This window comes from Oncorhynchus mykiss, chromosome 26, assembly GCF_057628025.1.
Source record: "Oncorhynchus mykiss isolate SJ-2025 chromosome 26, ASM5762802v1, whole genome shotgun sequence".
Taxonomy (NCBI): domain Eukaryota; kingdom Metazoa; phylum Chordata; class Actinopteri; order Salmoniformes; family Salmonidae; genus Oncorhynchus; species Oncorhynchus mykiss.
In genome coordinates this window covers 1,597,260-1,614,475 of record NC_143047.1, presented here as the reverse complement: position 1 = coordinate 1,614,475, position 17,216 = coordinate 1,597,260, and the positions used below count along the sequence as shown (strand labels likewise).

The 17,216-nt window shown below is 41.2% G+C and overlaps 1 protein-coding gene across 1 annotated transcript in view; it reads left to right on the top strand.

Annotated features, from left to right (window-relative positions):
• The first annotated feature begins 3,090 nt into the window (after window positions 1-3,090).
• Window positions 3,091-17,216, top strand: part of fam184aa (family with sequence similarity 184 member Aa) — a 91,931-nt gene continuing 77,805 nt past the window's right edge. Inside the window, exons 1-4 of the mRNA XM_036963531.2 lie at window positions 3,091-3,188; window positions 10,337-11,191; window positions 11,858-11,993; window positions 14,935-15,116. Coding sequence (XP_036819426.1) covers window positions 10,382-11,191; window positions 11,858-11,993; window positions 14,935-15,116 — 1,128 coding nt within the window. The 5' untranslated portion in view covers window positions 3,091-3,188; window positions 10,337-10,381. The remainder of the gene's footprint in view (window positions 3,189-10,336; window positions 11,192-11,857; window positions 11,994-14,934; window positions 15,117-17,216) is intronic.

Sequence of the window (17,216 nt, the reverse complement as noted above, 5' to 3'; positions counted from 1 at the left end):
TTTGAAGGAGGGGGCTGACACCAGCCACAAGTGGCTTCTTTTCCACGAGTGCCATTGCTTATGGCCATACCACCCACAACACGGCCAATCTTATTTGATCTCGGAAGCTAAGCAGGGTCAGGCCTGGTTAGTACTTGGATCAGAGACTGCCTGGGTATAAGCTTTTTCTCTCTGTTGTTCTCCCTTTCTCCAGCAGGGGCCACTGGAGCCCCACTGGTACTCCAGCTAAAGCTCTGAAATAATATTCAAATATAGCCTCATCGTTTTGCTAGGCACTCCTTTCTGTGGAGGGCCCAATGCCATTATTCCACAGCGCCACAGTGTGGACACACAATGCTCATGTGTGATGCTGCTGTGGGAGGGTGACCGAAGAGATCAGCCTCCTCCCTGCTTTTACTCCAGTTCCTGTCCTTTCATTCCTTTAACACAGAAGATCAACGGAGAGTGCGGACGCGGTCCCCCACCCCCCACCTCCCAGTCCGGAGATCGCTGCTGCCCGATACCACGCTGCTTGGTCCTTGTTTGGTGGGTGATTCTGTAACGGAATTATTCGTCCTCCTCTGACGAGGAGTATGAAATGTCGGACCAATGCGCATCATGTGTTCATGATGTTTATTAACTGAACAACAAAATACAAAATAACAAGGTGAAATAAACGAAAACCGAAACAGTCCTGAAAGGTGCAGAAAACACTAGACAGAAAATAATCACCCACAAAACACAGGTGAGAAAAGGCTACCTAAGTATGATTCTCAATCAGAGACAACGAACGACACCTGTCTGATTGAGAACCATACCAGGCCAAACACATAAACACAACATAGAAAAAAGAACATAGACTACCCAGCCCAACTCACGCCCTGACCAAACTATAACAAAGGAACTAAGGTCAGAACGTGACACCAGTGTCCAGTCATGGCCACCTAAACATCCACAGCTTCCAATTAGATTATTCATCCCCTCTCCTCCCTCCTGTAACTATTCCCCAGGCCGCTGCTGTAAGTGATGTGTTCTCAGTCAACTTACCTGGTAAAATAAGAGTTAAAAGGGTTACAAATAAATCTTGATGCACAGATTACAATTGGTCAGACCAATGTTGAACAGTCCTTACCACGGGTGCTTCCTGCTTACGTTTCTGTCTATAGGCATGGAGGAGCAGGGGGAGGCGTGATCTGACTTGCTGAAGGGAGGGCTTTGTACCCATCCTGGAAATTAGAGTAACAATGATTAAGGGTGTTCTCTCTGCGTGTATTACAAGACATAATAGAATTTCAGGGAGCGTTTTCTTCAGATTTCCTTTATTAATGTCCCCAGCTACAATAAATGTTACCTCAGGATATGCGGTTTCCAGTTTGCACAAAGTCCAGTGTAGTTCGCCGTCATGGTGTCGGCTTGGGATGGAATATACACGGCAGTGACAATAACCAAGGAAAATTCTCTCAGAGGTAATTCGATCGGCATTTGATGGTGAGGTATTCCAGATCAGGAGAACAGAATGACTTAATTTCCTGTACGTTACCATAATCACACCATTATTTAAAGATGAGACATACCCCTCCACCTCTGTGTTTCCCGGAGGTTCCTTATTTCTGTCCATGCGATGAACGGAGATGGGGACAATATATCCAGAGAGAGCTATAATTACATAAAACAGAATATGTTACAGTCCCTTATGTCTCTCTGGAGGAGATCCTCGCCCTGAGCTTGTCTACTTTATTGTCCAAGGACTGAACTTTAGCGAGTAATATACTCAGAAGCGGTGGATGGTTTGCTCGCTGCCTGAGTCTGACAAGAACCTAACTTCTCCTCCCTCTTCAACATTTTGGTGTAGCACCGGGAATTAATGGGGCTGCCTCAGGAAGTTCAAACAAAGGATCCAGGTCAGGGAAGTTGAACTTCTAAAACACATTTCTGGTGAGTGATCACCGATATAATATCCAAAAGTTATTTTCAGCTGTAGGTAATAATACTAGAAACGTTCTGAGCAAATAATGCAAGAAATAACACTCAACAAACAAAATACTGCAAAGCTGACAAGGAGTTAGCAACAGGGCAACCGTGTCTGTTGACGCCAGTTGTTATTATTATGTCAATTAATAATTAGGGTAAAAATTATGGGAAAATGTGAGATCTGCACCTTCTACTTCTTCGAAGAGGGTGCTGTTCCCTGGCAACACCATAGACTACACTATGCACAACCAAAGGCTCTTTTAAGAGCCATTCACATTGCAATAAGAGTATTCTTCCATTTACTTAGCTACGTCAACTGCATTTATTAAATTCCCAGTTTCTCTCCTTTTGATTTCTACTTCTCAGGTAAGGTTGTGATGTCTGTACAAAAACAAAAGAGGCTGTTTTAAGCCACCCATATAGATTTTTTTTTGAACAATTAGACACCCTATAATCCACACCTACACACTCATGTATCAATCTGATTGATGGATTGTGTTGTGAAGTAAGCAGACTCAGGTGTATAACTGTGGCTCCTTCCACCTTCAAAGAATAGGCAAGAGGGCCAACCATGGAGAATAGTAAGACACTTCATGATTTGTATAACTACGCTATAAATCAAATCAAATTTTATTTGTCACATACACATGGTTAGCAGATGTTAATGCGAGTGTAGCGAAATGCTTGTGCTTTTAGTTCCGGCAATGCAGTAATATCCAACGAGTAATCTAACCTAACAATTTCACAACAATTACCTTATACACACAAGTGTAAAGCAATGAATAAGAAAATGTATATAAAACAAATAGGTAAGACACCAGGTTAGTCCACACACAGATTCTCTTTAACTACCTTATTTTCTCAATAAGTCTCTCCCCTTCTCCCTAAATCATCTAGGTTATATCAGCTGTGTCGGTGAACCCCTGCCGCATCTGAACTGGCTACATAGAGGGCACAGCATGATCAGAGGTGAGAGGTCACTTGGTTGGGTCAACAGGAAATATTATTAAAGAGATGATATACTTTGAAATACAGATAGAGATGCAGTAGTCCACCTCCTGATTATGACTGCTTAAACATGTTAGCATGTTTAAGCTTTGTGTTTAAAAAAAATTATATCTCGTCTGCAGGTATGTTTTGAAGTGAGAGGATGCCAACCCCAAGTCCCGTCACCTGCTCTTAAGATAACTGTAACGATTGTCGTCGGGAGAAGGAGAAGAGGACCAAGGTGCAGCGTGGTAAGTACTCATAATACTTTTAATAAATACAAATACTTGAACAAAAAACAACACGACAAAACAAACAGTTCTGCAAGGTGCAACACACACAAAACAGAAAACAACTACCCACAACCCATAGTGGGAAAACAGGCTGCCAAAGTATGATTCTCAATCAGACAACAATTGACAGCTGCCTCTGATTGGGAACCATACCAGGCCAAACACATAGAAATCTAACACACTGAACAAAACATAGAATGCCCACCCCAACTCACGCCCTGACCAAACTAAAATAGAGACATACAAAAGGAACTAAGGTCAGGACGTGACAATAACCTTCAGGCCGACTGGGAGCCCAAGTCTGGTTTGGAGACACCATTATGTGAATTGAATTGTGATGAACTGAGAGATGCCTTCCCTGCTCTTACCTCTCTCCCGTTGTCTTTTATAATTATTTAACCAGTTAAGTCAGTAAAGAACAAATTCTTATTTATAATGACGGCCAAACCCAGACGACGCTGGGCCAATTGTTTCACATCCCTATGGGACTCCCAATCAAATCCGGATGTGATGCAGCCTGGATTTGAACCAGGTACTGCATCTCAGTCTCTTGCGCTGAGATGCAATGTCGCCATTCGGGAGCCACCTCTTTCTTCCTCTGTTTTTATAGTGCACACCAGATGTGCATTAAAGTACAGATTGAACTTGTAGTCACAGTTGAAGTCGGAAGTTTACATACACTTAGGTTGGAGTCATTAAAACTTGTTTTTCAATCCCTCCATAAATTTCTTGTTAACAAACTACAGTTTTGGCAAGTCGGTTAGGATATCTACTTTGTGCGTGATACAAGCAATCTTTCCAACAATTGTTTACAGACAGATTATTTCACTTATAACTTGTAAAATTTAAAAATATGATGTCATGGCTTTAGAAGCTTCTGATAGGCTAATTGACATAATTTGAGTCAATTGGAGGTGTACCTGTGGATGTATTTCAAGGCCTACCTTCAAACTCAGTGCCTCTTTGCTCGACATCATGGGAAAATGAAAAGAAATCAGCCAAGATCTCAGAAAAAAATTGTAGACCTCCACAATTTCTAAATGCCTGAAGGTACCACGTTTATCTGTACAAACAATAGTACGCAAGTATAAACACCATGGGACCACGCAGCCATCATTCCGCTCAGGAAGGAGACGCATTCTGTCTCCTAGAGATTAACTTACTTTGGTGTGAGAAGTGCAAATCAATCCCAGAACAACAGCAAAGGACCTTGTGAAGATGCTGGAGGAAACAGGTACAAAAGTATCTTTATCCACAGTAAAACGAGTCCTATATCGACATAACCCGAAAGGCCGCTCAGCAAAGAAGCCACTACTCCAAAACCGCCGTAAAAAAGCCAGACTACGGTTTGCAACTGCACATGGGGACAAAGATTGTACTTTTTGGAGAAATGTCCTCTGGTCTGATGAAACAAAAATAGAACTGTTTGACCATAATGACCCTTGTTATTTTTGGAGGAAAAAGGGGGAGGCTTGCAAGCTGAAGAACACCATCCCAACCGTGAAGCACGGGGGTGGCAGCATGTTGTGGGGGTGCTTTGCTGCAGGAGGGACTGGTGCACTTCACAAAATTGATGGCATCATGAGAAGGAAAATGATGTGGATATATTGAAGCAACATCAAGACATCAGTCAGGAAGTTAAAGCTTGGTCGCAAATGGGTCTTCCAAATGGACAATGACCCCAAGCATACTTCCAAAGTTGTGGCAAAATGGCATAGTGACAACAAAGTCAAGGTATTGGAGTGGCTATCACAAAGCCCTGACCTCAATCCTATAGAACATTTGTGGGCAGAACTGAAAAAGCGTGTGCGAGCAAAGAGGCCTACAAACCTGACTCGGTTGCACCAGCTCTGTCAGGAGGAATGGGCCAAAGTTCACTCAACTTGTAAATAATAATTTCTTAACTGACTTGCCTAGTTAAATAAAGGTTAAATAAATACAAAAACGAAGTCTTTATTTGAAATACTAAACCTATCCTGTGTTTATCAGATCAATCCAGATGAAATAAATTAGATAGTGAGAAGAACCGGTTTTAGAGTATTTACATGATGCATAGGAAGTGTAGTGTACTGTTTAAAAAATATATATTAGTAAATAAATAATAATAAATAGTAAATGCTTTAGCTAGCTAGATTCTTTAAATCCACTGTTTAACAAGACGACAGCCTGGTTTGCTGGTTGTTTCAGGAGTCCACAAAACAACCATAATTACAATTTCATACTCAATTATTATTTTTCATTTACATACATACTCATGTCACAACACCCATAAAGCTAGCAGGCTAATGTTAGCTAGTCAGCTAGATTACTACATCGTGATTTTTTGTAAATTAACTTCATGACAAAAGAAGATGCATTACCGTTTCTCTCTACATTAACTAACATATTCCTCTACGTTTTTTTGCATGATTCGTTAGGACGTTATAGTCACTTACATTTGCTTCCATCCTAGTATTTTTGTCAGTCATCTTTGCTGAAGAAAGTCTCCAGCCTTGGGTTGGGTAGCATAGCGTCAAATTCGTCATGGGAACTTTATATGATTGGTCATCACCCAGCGGTTGCCGATGGTGATTTACATAAAGTTGGGAAAAGTGTATATTTTTCACCGCCTCCCACGCACCACACAAAGGTCCCCGCCCTCTCCGCTTTCCATCCTTCCATTGAACATCACCGCGCGCCACCGCTTGCTCATGAACAACCTCCGGGCACCGTTTGCTCGTGAACACCCTCCGGGCACGGTTTGCTAATGAACACCCTCCGTCAACGCCCGTGTACATTCCTTCAACCTTGCGGAGCATTCCGTTGCGTTATTCCGTTATGCTGATGAAGTCGATCGTTTGACCAATGACAACAGCTGTGACGGGCCGGGCTAAATGTTAACCCGGCCCACATTTAACCCCGCCCCGTTCCGCGGTCTGCAGCGACGACCATCTGGCGCTCTTTGCAGTCTGCGCTAGGTATACCACTATTCTGCGATTGCGACTCATATCGCACCGGTAAACAACAAAAAGACAATGCTACAACCACTACAAAACATTAGTTAACCTGGTTCACACGAACCGTTTTCTGGCTGGACCGTCGTGACAGTAGCGTGTGTCTGAAGATGGCGACTGGAACGGGTTGGCAGCAACTGTACAATTCCGCGTCTGGCAATCCATGTATTATTACTAGTACAGGGAAATATAATTCATCGAACATGTTTTACGAAGCAGGTTTAACGATGGAATATACTCAAGACCTGCACCTGAAAATGAGTAAGAAAATAGCACAGCTGACAAAGGTTTGTTGATGCGCACGTTGTCTTGCAAAACTGTCACAGTCCAGGCCAATGCATTTATTTGTCCTGCTGGCAATGGAAATTATGTAATTAATTATAAATTCACCTAGGCTACAGTGTCTTTGTGATATGATTAGAATAATTTAGTAAAGGATACGTTGTTATAGTGAAAAAAAGGCTACGTTGTTATAGTGAAAATCACACTCTCTGATGCTGAAGAAAAGCATTTAAATGTCCCTGTTGGAGTGGTCACTCATCGCTAAGGAAATATACAATACAATGTTATTGTGCCACCTAGGAACACTGCAATTCTGTTGAGGCCTGATACATTTGTGAACAGCAGGAAATGTATTGTCTTACATAATTCCTGAAAGATGGTCTGTTATATACTGTATGGTTTATATAGTCATTCAATGTCAGCTACAGTATGCTCTAAAAAACATTTAACTGACAGGATATTACTTTTGAATTGTGATTTTCTGTTACTAGCCTTCAAAGTATTTACACTTTTCAAAATGTGTTGTATTATAGCCTGAATGTAAAATTTATTAAATGGAGATTTTGTGTAACTGATCTACACACTACCCCATAATGTCAAAGTGAAAATTTGTAACTAATTAATTAAAAATGAAAAGCTAAATTTACTTGAGTCCTTCCTAACTTAGTTGCTGGAAAGGGAGGACACCGCTCAGGGATTTCACCATGAGGCTAATGTTGATTTTAAAACAGTTGCAGAGTTTAATGGCTGTGATAGGAGAAAACTGAGTGTTTTAACAACATTTCGGGCAAACACAACACATCACTGAGTACCACTCTTCATATTTTCAAGCATAGTGGTGGCTGCATCATGTTATGAGTATGCTTGTCATCGGCAAGGACTAGGGAGTTATTTAGGATAAAAATAAATGTAATACAGCTAAGCACAGGCAGAATCATAGAGGAAAACCTGGTTTAGTCGGCTTTCCAACAGACACTGGGAGACAAATTCACCTTTCAGCAGGACAATAACCTAAAACACAAGGCCACATATACACTGGAGTTTCTTACCAAAATTACATTGAATGTTCCTGAGTAGCCTAGTTACAGTTTTGACTTAAATCGGCTTGAAAATCTATGGCAAGACTTGAAAATGGCTATCTAGCAATGATCGACAACCAACTTGAAAGAGCTTGAAGAAATAAAAAATAATAATGGGCAAATATTGTACAATCAGGTATGCAAAGCTCTTAGATACTTACAGTACCCCAAAACACTCACAGTTGTAATCACTGCCAATCATGTAGCTGTAATTGCTGATTTTAAGATGTATTGAATCGGGGTTGATTTGTCATTATTTTCTTTTTAAATCCATATAATTTTTTTCCCAGTTTGACATTTGTGTGTGTGTGTGGATCATTGAGAAAAAAAAGACAATTAAATAAAGTTTAATCCCACTTTGTATAACAAAATGTGTAAAAAGTCAAGAGGTGTAAATTCTTTCTGAAGACTGTAAATACTACATACTACACACCAATATATTAGTAAGGGGAATTCCATCATATATACAGAACTTTTGAGTCTAATAAATTACTTGGAAGTACTGTAAAAACAGGAGAATATTTGGTGTAAATATTGGTCGTTATTGGCATCTTCATTGTAATGAAAAATTGTGAATTATACAGTCATTTTTTGTATTATCAAAAGTAACATACTCTGAAACGTTTTACTGCAGCATACTGTAAATTATGGTGTATTGGAAAATTTTGTGGGTGGGAAAATACTTGCTGTATTTGGAATGGTACTGTAATTCCACTCCACAGAATACAGTACTTTACCGAATTTTTTGGAGCGCCGCTAGTGGCTGCATGGTATTGTTGTTTCTGGCTCATAAAAATATTTTAGGGTGTGCCTTGTAAGAGGCTATATTTGTCACTCCTGTGAGTGAGGATGCTATACCAATTTAACTCATATGTGATTATAGTTCTCCATCAATTTAAAATGTGTAGGGGACAGATTGGAGTGGCAGCAAGACTTAAACCTTAAATGGTTTAGCATTTTGCCATGTCCCTTTGGTCTGTTTTGCCCAGTAGTTGCTGCCAGTTTGGAAGCCTTTGTTATGGCCCCTAGAAGTGCAAGTGACATAAAACTCCTAATATTCTGTAATGTTTGTTAACACTTTACCTAGCAGCCAACCAAACTACTTGCACCAATCCCTTTTAATTACAGTAAAATACTATGAAATATAAACCCCTCCTCTCAACAAATTTCATTAATTTATTCATCCATTTTTTCATTAGTTCATTCCGAAAGTATTAACTTTTTTTTCTACAGTATAATACAGTACATTTTACAGTATTGTACTTGGTGTCATTACACAGTACTTGCTTTGATACTGTATTTATATTACAGTAAGTGTACTGTAATATGAAATACAGACTTTAACTGCCTCTGGGCTGCCTGTAAACTACTGTCAAATTCCTGGTAACCCCTTTACAGTGCTTTTTTAATGCAGCACCCACCAACAAGCTGCTTGCTTGGCTAGTGGGAATGTCCTGAGCCAGTGTAGAAAGGATTAAGAGGTGTATCCTCCTCCGCACATCCTCATACCCATATGTCATGACAGCAGATGACTGACTTTGGCAAGTTGACACCAGCTATCATGGTTGTTTTCTGTTGTTTAATTGTTAAGATAATGTTGTGTAGCCTTTGACTAAGCATTCAACTAAAGCGAACATTTATGTAACAATATATCATTTCATATCCTCCAAATCTTTACTGATCAAATTCTCTAAATGCATCATTAGGACAATTGTTCTGATGCCATTCAACCAGTGCCAGTGGGGTACACGTTACATGACATCCTGTGGTTGTATAGATGAAGGGCATGGTCATATTCATTAGTGCACAACAAACCATTTTGTAACAGAAAACGTTTTGAAATAAGAACAAGTTAATGTAGTCCCTCCCATTTTCCGTACATTTTATTTTGTTTGGTGTGTTGTAAATACCACCCTGGTGACGGTAATCAATACAGATAATTATATCCCTTACCGTTCTGCAAAAAGAATACAAATGGCAAAAATCATGCTTCCTTGTTAGTACTGACCATTAAGATCTTACATAATAGAGAACTTGGGTTTGATTATTGTGGAAACCCTCCACTCCAACTGCTTTAGCTGCTGAAAAAGGGGAATAATCTTTTCCTAGTCTTTCCATATTTGGCTTGTATTCAAAAACTTGACACTAGTTTTACCAGACACACTACATACACTAAAGTATTTGGACACCTGCTCGTCCAACATCTCATTCCACATCTAGTGGAAAGCCTTCCCAGAATATTGGAGGCCGGTATAGCAGCAAAGGGGTGACCAACTGCCTATTCATGCCCATGATTTTGGAATGAGATGTTCGACGATCAGGTGTCGAAATACTTTTGGTTATGTAGTGTATGTCTGGTAAAACTAGTGTCAAGTTTTTCTGTGCATGTGAGGAATGTTGCACACACCAGCAACATCATAGATGAGGTAAACAGGCATATACAAGGGTGTGTTCATTGTTGTAAATCAAATTGTATTGGTCACATGCAGATGTTATTGCGAGTGAAGCGAAATGCTTGTGCTTCTTGCTCCAACAGTGCAGCAATATCAAACATGTAATCTAACAATTCAAATTCCACAACTACCTAATGTATCTAAAGCTTTTGTTTTTAATGAACAATTTCCTAATGTGTTAGTTATGTGTCATCTATGATTTACTAACTGATTAGATATTCATTATAATCTTTTTGATGCTGTGAGGATCCTTCTTCTCAATCCTCATCATTTTCCTCTTCCTTGTCATTTTGCTCTAGGTTATCTACGCCCTCAACACGAAGAACGACGAGCATGAGGACGAGATGGAGTCACTGCGGGAGGCCCACGAGGACGAAGTGCAGCACATTGTGACAGAGACACATGACAAGATCATGCAGTATAAGAGCAAGATGGTCGACGAGGTTGACCTGAAGCGCCATCTGCAATCGTTGGAGGAGTCTGTGGAGCTGCACGAGCACATGAAGCGGCAGGCACTGGCTGAATTTGAGATGTACCGCCAGCGCATGGAGGACTCGCAGCTGTGTACTGAGGCGCAACACACGCAGCGCGTGGTCTCCATGTCACGCGAGGTGGAGGAGATGCGCCGCGACTTTGAGGAGAAGCTGCGCTCCTTTGGCCAGGCACAGGCCCAGTTCGAGCAGGACAAGCGGAGGGCAATTGACGAACTACGCACCACCCACCGGCAAGAGGTCCAGGAGCTGCTCCACAGCCAGCAGAACCAGAGCGCCAACTCCACCGTGGATCAGGAGAAGCTGGCTGAGCTGCACAGGGCTGAGGTGGAGGCCCTCATGGAGCGAGTGGAGGAGCTGACCAAGGGCAAAGTACATCTGGTGGAGGAATACGAAGCCAAGCTCACCAAGGCTCAGGGCTACTACGAACGCGAACTGGAAGCCATGAGGCGCACACAGCAGCTGACCGCCGAGAAACTGCTGGCCTGGAAGAGGACGGAGGTGGAGCTGAGGAAGGAGTTCCAGGTGCAGGAGGCAGTGCTGCAGAGGACACTGGGAAAGCTCCGGGCTGAGCTGCAGAGGGCGCAGGAGGAGGCGAGAGAAAGCAGGGACAAGACCAACAGGCTGCAGGCTTCCCTCACCAATGCAGAGGGCACCATTAAGGTAAAATTCTCATGCATATTCATGTGTGCCGTTTTGTGTCTGCAACCCTGTTTGTGTATGTTTCCGGTATGTTTCGTTGTACATGTATATAAATGCCTACACGTAGAAGCGGCAGGATTTGCAGGCAGAGACAAATAAATGGGTTATCAATATTTATTTCCAGACAATGTAATAAACTATAGCCAAATCATATTTAAGAGGTTAATTTCCTTGGAATTAACTAAACTGCCCTGTGCTTCTCCGCCCATGCATATAGTCTACTCTATTTAATTGAGACCACACATATTGGCACACTTTATCTCGCATGCCCAACTAGGAGAGGAGAGTAGGGTACTGAACTTCAAGCATCGAATAATGAGTTTAGATCGGTCTGACCATCAACTCCTGCCTGCAGCATGAAAAATGCAGATTGTGCCGCAATGATGACTGATGGTTCTCTTTTATCCCTGGTAGTTTGTTGATTGATTCATGTCACTGATTGGCCAGATCTTCAATTTACCAGCTGTGAAATAATCACTGATTTATATGGGAAGGATGAAAATCAGCAATACTTTTGACCTCAAAGTTGAGATTTGAAAAAAGGGTCTACAAACTAAACTACAGTACTACAAACTAAACTACAGTTTTAATGCGTTCTTGTTTTTGTTCCTTGACCTGATATCTCAGAACTTGCACAAGCAGCTGGAGGAAGCCATCCAAGATGGGGAGATCTGGGTGATGCAGTTGAAGGACACAGAGTATGAGCTGGAGGGGAGCCGAGATCGAGTGCAGCAGCAGGCTACTGAGATCCTCCACAAAGCCAGTGAGATATTAAACCTCCATTTAGCTTGAGAGTTTGGATAGAGAAATCTAATCTCTGGTATTTTGAATTGTTTTAAATATGTTCAATATGTATTGGTAATTGGCTGGATACTCCCTGTAGGTTTGTAACTGTACGTTTTCCTGGTATATGGGGGGAGAGTGAAATATAAGGTTGTCTGACCAGATAAGAAAACATGTTATTTTTTGATGAAAGAAGATTAGGCCTAATTAAACAAAAAACGCACAGTTTATTTGTGTGCTCATTTTCTTCCATATTCACACAGGACTAGTATTACTAGAGAACATTGGTTATGTAATTATTACCCCAGAATGTCTGTTATTCCATAGGACGATTCGTACGGGATTCATTTTTCCAAACTGCCCCTTTGTAATTCTATATTTTTTTCAATAAATTGCCTGGACGTTTTTTTATTCCAGGTGTGAAAATATTTCAACATGTCCTGGCGATAACAGTCTACACTGATAACTCAAGCTTGGCTTCCAAGTTTCTAAACCATACAAAACCATCTTTGTCTATTTGAATTGAGGAAGTGTGATCATAATCATTATTTCAGCAATCCGAGGTAGACATCCTAATTGACCCCCAGCCTGCAGATGTGAGCTAAACCAAATCAAATTGTATTCGTCACATGCGCCAAATACAATACAACCTTACCGTTTTACAAGCCCTTTAACCCACAGTGCAGTTCAAGAAGAGTTAAGAAAATATTTACCAAATAAATGAAAGTAACATAATAACAATAATGAGGCTATGTACAGGGGGTACCGGTACCGAGTCAATGTGCGGGGGTACGGGTTAGTCAAGGTAATTTGTACATGTAGGTGGGGGTAAAGTGACTATGCATAGATATAAACAGCGAGTAGCAGCAGTGTAAAAACAAAAAGAGGGGGGGGGGTGTCAATATAAATAATCTGGTGGCCATTTGATGAATTGTTCAGCAGTCTTATGACTTGGGGGTAGAAGCTGTTAAGGAGCCTTTTGGACCTAGACTTGGCGCTCCGGTACCACTTGCCGTGCGGTAGCAGAGAGAACAGTATATAACTTGGGTCACTGAAGATGTGTTTTTAGGCTATGGATGAGAACTTGAACTTGTTATTTAAGTTTAGCACAGTTGGAATGCTGCTTTGCAATCTATTAACAGCAAGTGTTGTACTGAATAGGGGCACAAACCATGAGGTCAAAGAATTGTCCATAGAGCTCCGAGACAGGATTGTGTGGAGGCACAGATTCTGCGGTAGGGTACCAAAAAAGGTCTGTAGTATTGAAGGACACCAAGAACACAGTGGCCTCCATCATTCTTAAATGGAAGAAGTTTGGAACCAGCAAGACTCTTTCTTGAGCTGGCCACCCGGCCAAACTGAGCAATCTGGGGAGAAGGGCCTTGGTCAGGGAGGTGACCAAGAACCCGATGGAGCTCTATCAGAGTGACCAGAGTTCCTCTGTGGAGATGGTTGCCCTTCTGGAAGGTTCTCCCTTCTCTGCAGCCCTCCATCAATCAGGTTTTTATGGTAGAGTGGCCAGACGGAAGCCACTCCTCATCAAAAGGCACATGACAGCCCGCTTGGAGTTTGCCAAAAGGCACCTAAAGCACTGTCAGACCATGTGAAACAAGAATGTCTGGTCTGATGAAACCAAGTTTGAACTTTTAGGCCTGAATGCCAAGCGTCGCGTCTGGAGGAAACCTGGAACCATCCCTACAGTGAAGCAAGGTGGTGGCAGCATTATGCTGTGGGGATGTTTTTCAGGGACTGGGAGACTAGTCAGGATCGAGGGAAAGATGAACGGAGCAAAGTACAGAGAGATCCTTGATGAAAACCTGCTCCAGAGTGCTCAGGACCTCAGACTGTGGCAATGGTTCACCTTCCACACAGCCAAGACAATGCAGGAGTGGCTTTGGGACAAGTCTCTAAATATCCTTGAATGGCCCAGCCAGAGCCCGGACTTGAACCCGATCGAACATCTTTTGAGAGACCGTGAAATAGCTTTGCAGCGACACTCCCCATCCAACCTGATAGAGCTTCAGAGGATCTGCAGAGAAGAATGGGAGAAACCCAAAAAGTACTGAATAAACGGTCTGCATACTTATGTAAATGTACTTTTTTTCTGTTTTTTATTTTTAATACATTTGCAAAAAAATCTAAAAGCCTGTTTTTTATGTCTTGATAGGGTATTGTGTGGAGATTGATGAGGGGAAAAAAACAATTTAAACAATTTTAGAGGACCTTGGAGTTGTTTTTTTCGTCTGGAATTATTACTCTCCTGCTATGTAAAAATTACCAACATGGCAGATTCAGATGGGACTTAAGTTATGGATGTGGTGATTTGTGCTCGTGTACATAATTACCTAAGCCCATCTCCCCATTAAACTAATCTCCTGCTGCGAATAAGGCTAAGCTTGTCTGGTCAGATAAGAGAACATATCTTTTTTTTTTTACCAAAGAGAAGTAGGCCTATATACGTTTTTTAAATAAAAAATATTTTTTTATCGAAGTAGGGCTATGTGCTTTTACCTTTTGAGAAAAATTTGTTTTGCAGATTGATGAGGGTTATTCGAGGCTAGTTTCATCATCCTTTTTTTTATATTCTCCCTCAGTGCCAAGTCCTTTCTCATTTTGTACTTCCCTTTGCAGTTCTATATGCAGTTCTATAAATAACTCATGCATTAAAAGCAGTAAGATATTGTTGGGAAAAATGCATTATTTTATTTTACTTTTAAGCTAACTTAGCACTTTACAGTGAGATTTTAACCGTAAGGGCACTTCATGGACTTTTGAGTGCTGGCTGAGTGTTCATCCCACTTGAATATTCTGACAGAACAGATGTTCAGTGTCTGATATGAAAGCATTGCCCATTTAACTTGCCTTTCTGCCATTACCCTTCACACCCTCACCATCTGCTTGTTTTGCATGTGTGCCTCCAGGTCAGATAGGCTCTCTACAGGCCACCCATATGAGCCACGAGGCCACTATCAGGGACCTGGACTTGGAGCAGAGCCGCCTGAGGGAGAAGATCCTCAGGCTGGAGGAGGAGAGGGAGAGGGTGCTCAACCAGAGCCAGGCCACTGACGAGCAGCACAAACATCAGGTCCTCTCACTGGAGCAGGTATTCAACTTCTCTCAGTTTATAAGATGTGCTGAATATTATATTTCGCTTCTCCTAGTGTCTCAGTGTTTAGTAGAGCCGGACACTGGGAAAACAGTGGGAAGTTTCACAGATAGCAAGCATTTGTTTGGCCAACATATTTGGCAAAAAACATTATGTACAGTACCAGTCAAAACTTGAACTTGAAAAGTTCTTGATATTTAACGGATTGATTGATCTTCATGTTTTAAAGTAATGATGAACTGTTTCTCTTTGCTTATTTGAACGGTTCTTGCCATAATATGGACTTGGTCTTTTACCAATTAGGGATATCTTCTGTATACGACCCCTACCTTGTCACAACACAATTTATTGGCTGAAACGCATTAAGAAGGAAATAAATTCCACAAATGAACTTTTAACAAGGCACACCTGTTAATTGAAATGCATTCCAGGTGACTAACTCATGAAGCTGGTTGAGGCAATGCCAAGAGTGTGCAAAGCTGTCATCAAGGCAAAGGGTGGCTACATTGAAGAATCTCAAATATAAAATATATTTAGATTCGTTTAACACTTTCTTTGGTCACTACATGATTCCAAATGTGTTATTTCCTAGTGTTGATGTCTTCACTACTACTCTACAATGTAGAAAATAGTAAAAATAAGGAAAAACCCTTGAATGAGTTTTTGTGTCCCAAATTTTGACTGGTACTGTATATTGATTGGCATGGCATTGGAAAAGGTTGTTAGCTGCCCATATTTATATAACTGTGCAATTCTGTTTTCGATGATGCCAATGTTTTCAGAACGTATGCATGCTTTCTAGGTTAGCTGTTCCCTCAGGCAAGTACCCGCCAGGGAGCTGGTACAAAACAGAAGAGTTCTATATCTCAACCCTTCTCTTATTATGTAATACTCATTGTAGATATTGATGCTGTGCCAAATACACTGAAACATCTCAAGCTTCACAGTAGATCAAAACAACTGGGGAAGTTTAGTGAAGAAGGTTAGCCCTTCTATCTTATGTTTAAATCCCCATAGTCGATTTCCGCGGCCCCATGGAAATCTAATTAACATAATACACTTTTTTCAGTTTAAGCTAGAGATATCAGTTTTGTATTGGATGTGTCTCAATCTTCTGCATCCACCGATGCCGCACTTACGCATCTGCGTTTAAAGGTGACAGAGCTAGAGCAGTGTTAGTCAGACCATCAGACATCCTGAATATCGGTCTCACAATTGTTTGTCGTGTCCGAACGGTTTGGCCTATTATGACCCCTATATGGAAAGATGAGACTCTCACAAACACGATCATGTTTTCTGTTTTGCTGTATGACCACCACAAGCGTGGTCTGAAGTTGGTACAGCCGATCTGCCAACTTCTGTCTGTAGTGTCCGGACAGTTTGGCTACACACTAATATGGAAAGGTGAGACTCGTCCCCCCTGTACCAGTTGAAAAAATGAATGGAAGTAACGTATACTGTGTATGGAGACTGTTTGCTGCCAAAAACTAAGCAGTTAAATACTGTACATTCAATACAAATAAATGTTTCCTGATCTTTCTTATATCTCTGATATTGGACAGACTCTTCAGAACAAACTTCCTTTAGATTGTTTTGGGGACGATCAGTTGTACCATGTAGGGAATCTGTTATTCAATGCGTTTGTATGGGCTTATAGTTTTTAGTATTTTTTTATACTTCAAGGGGTCTTAAAATGTAAAACCAAATAGCTAAAATGTTATACAAAATTATCCTTGGTATAACCTTATCACCTTCCATATAGCTTAGTATATATACAAATGTATGTGGACACCCCTTCAAATGAGCGGATTCAGCTATTTCGACTACACCACAGCCGTTGCTGACAGGTGTATAAAATAAAGCACACAGCCATGCCAACTCCATAGACAAACATTGGCAGTAGAAAGGCCTTACTGAAGAGCTCAGTGACTTTCAACGTGGCAACAAGTCAGTTTGTCAAATTTCTACCCTTCTAGAACTTCCCGGTCAACTGTAAGTGCAAGGAGAAACAATGGCTCAGCCGCGAAGTGGTAGGCCACACAACCTTACAGAAGGGGACTGCCTAGTGCAGGTGTCCACATACTTTTGGTCATGTAG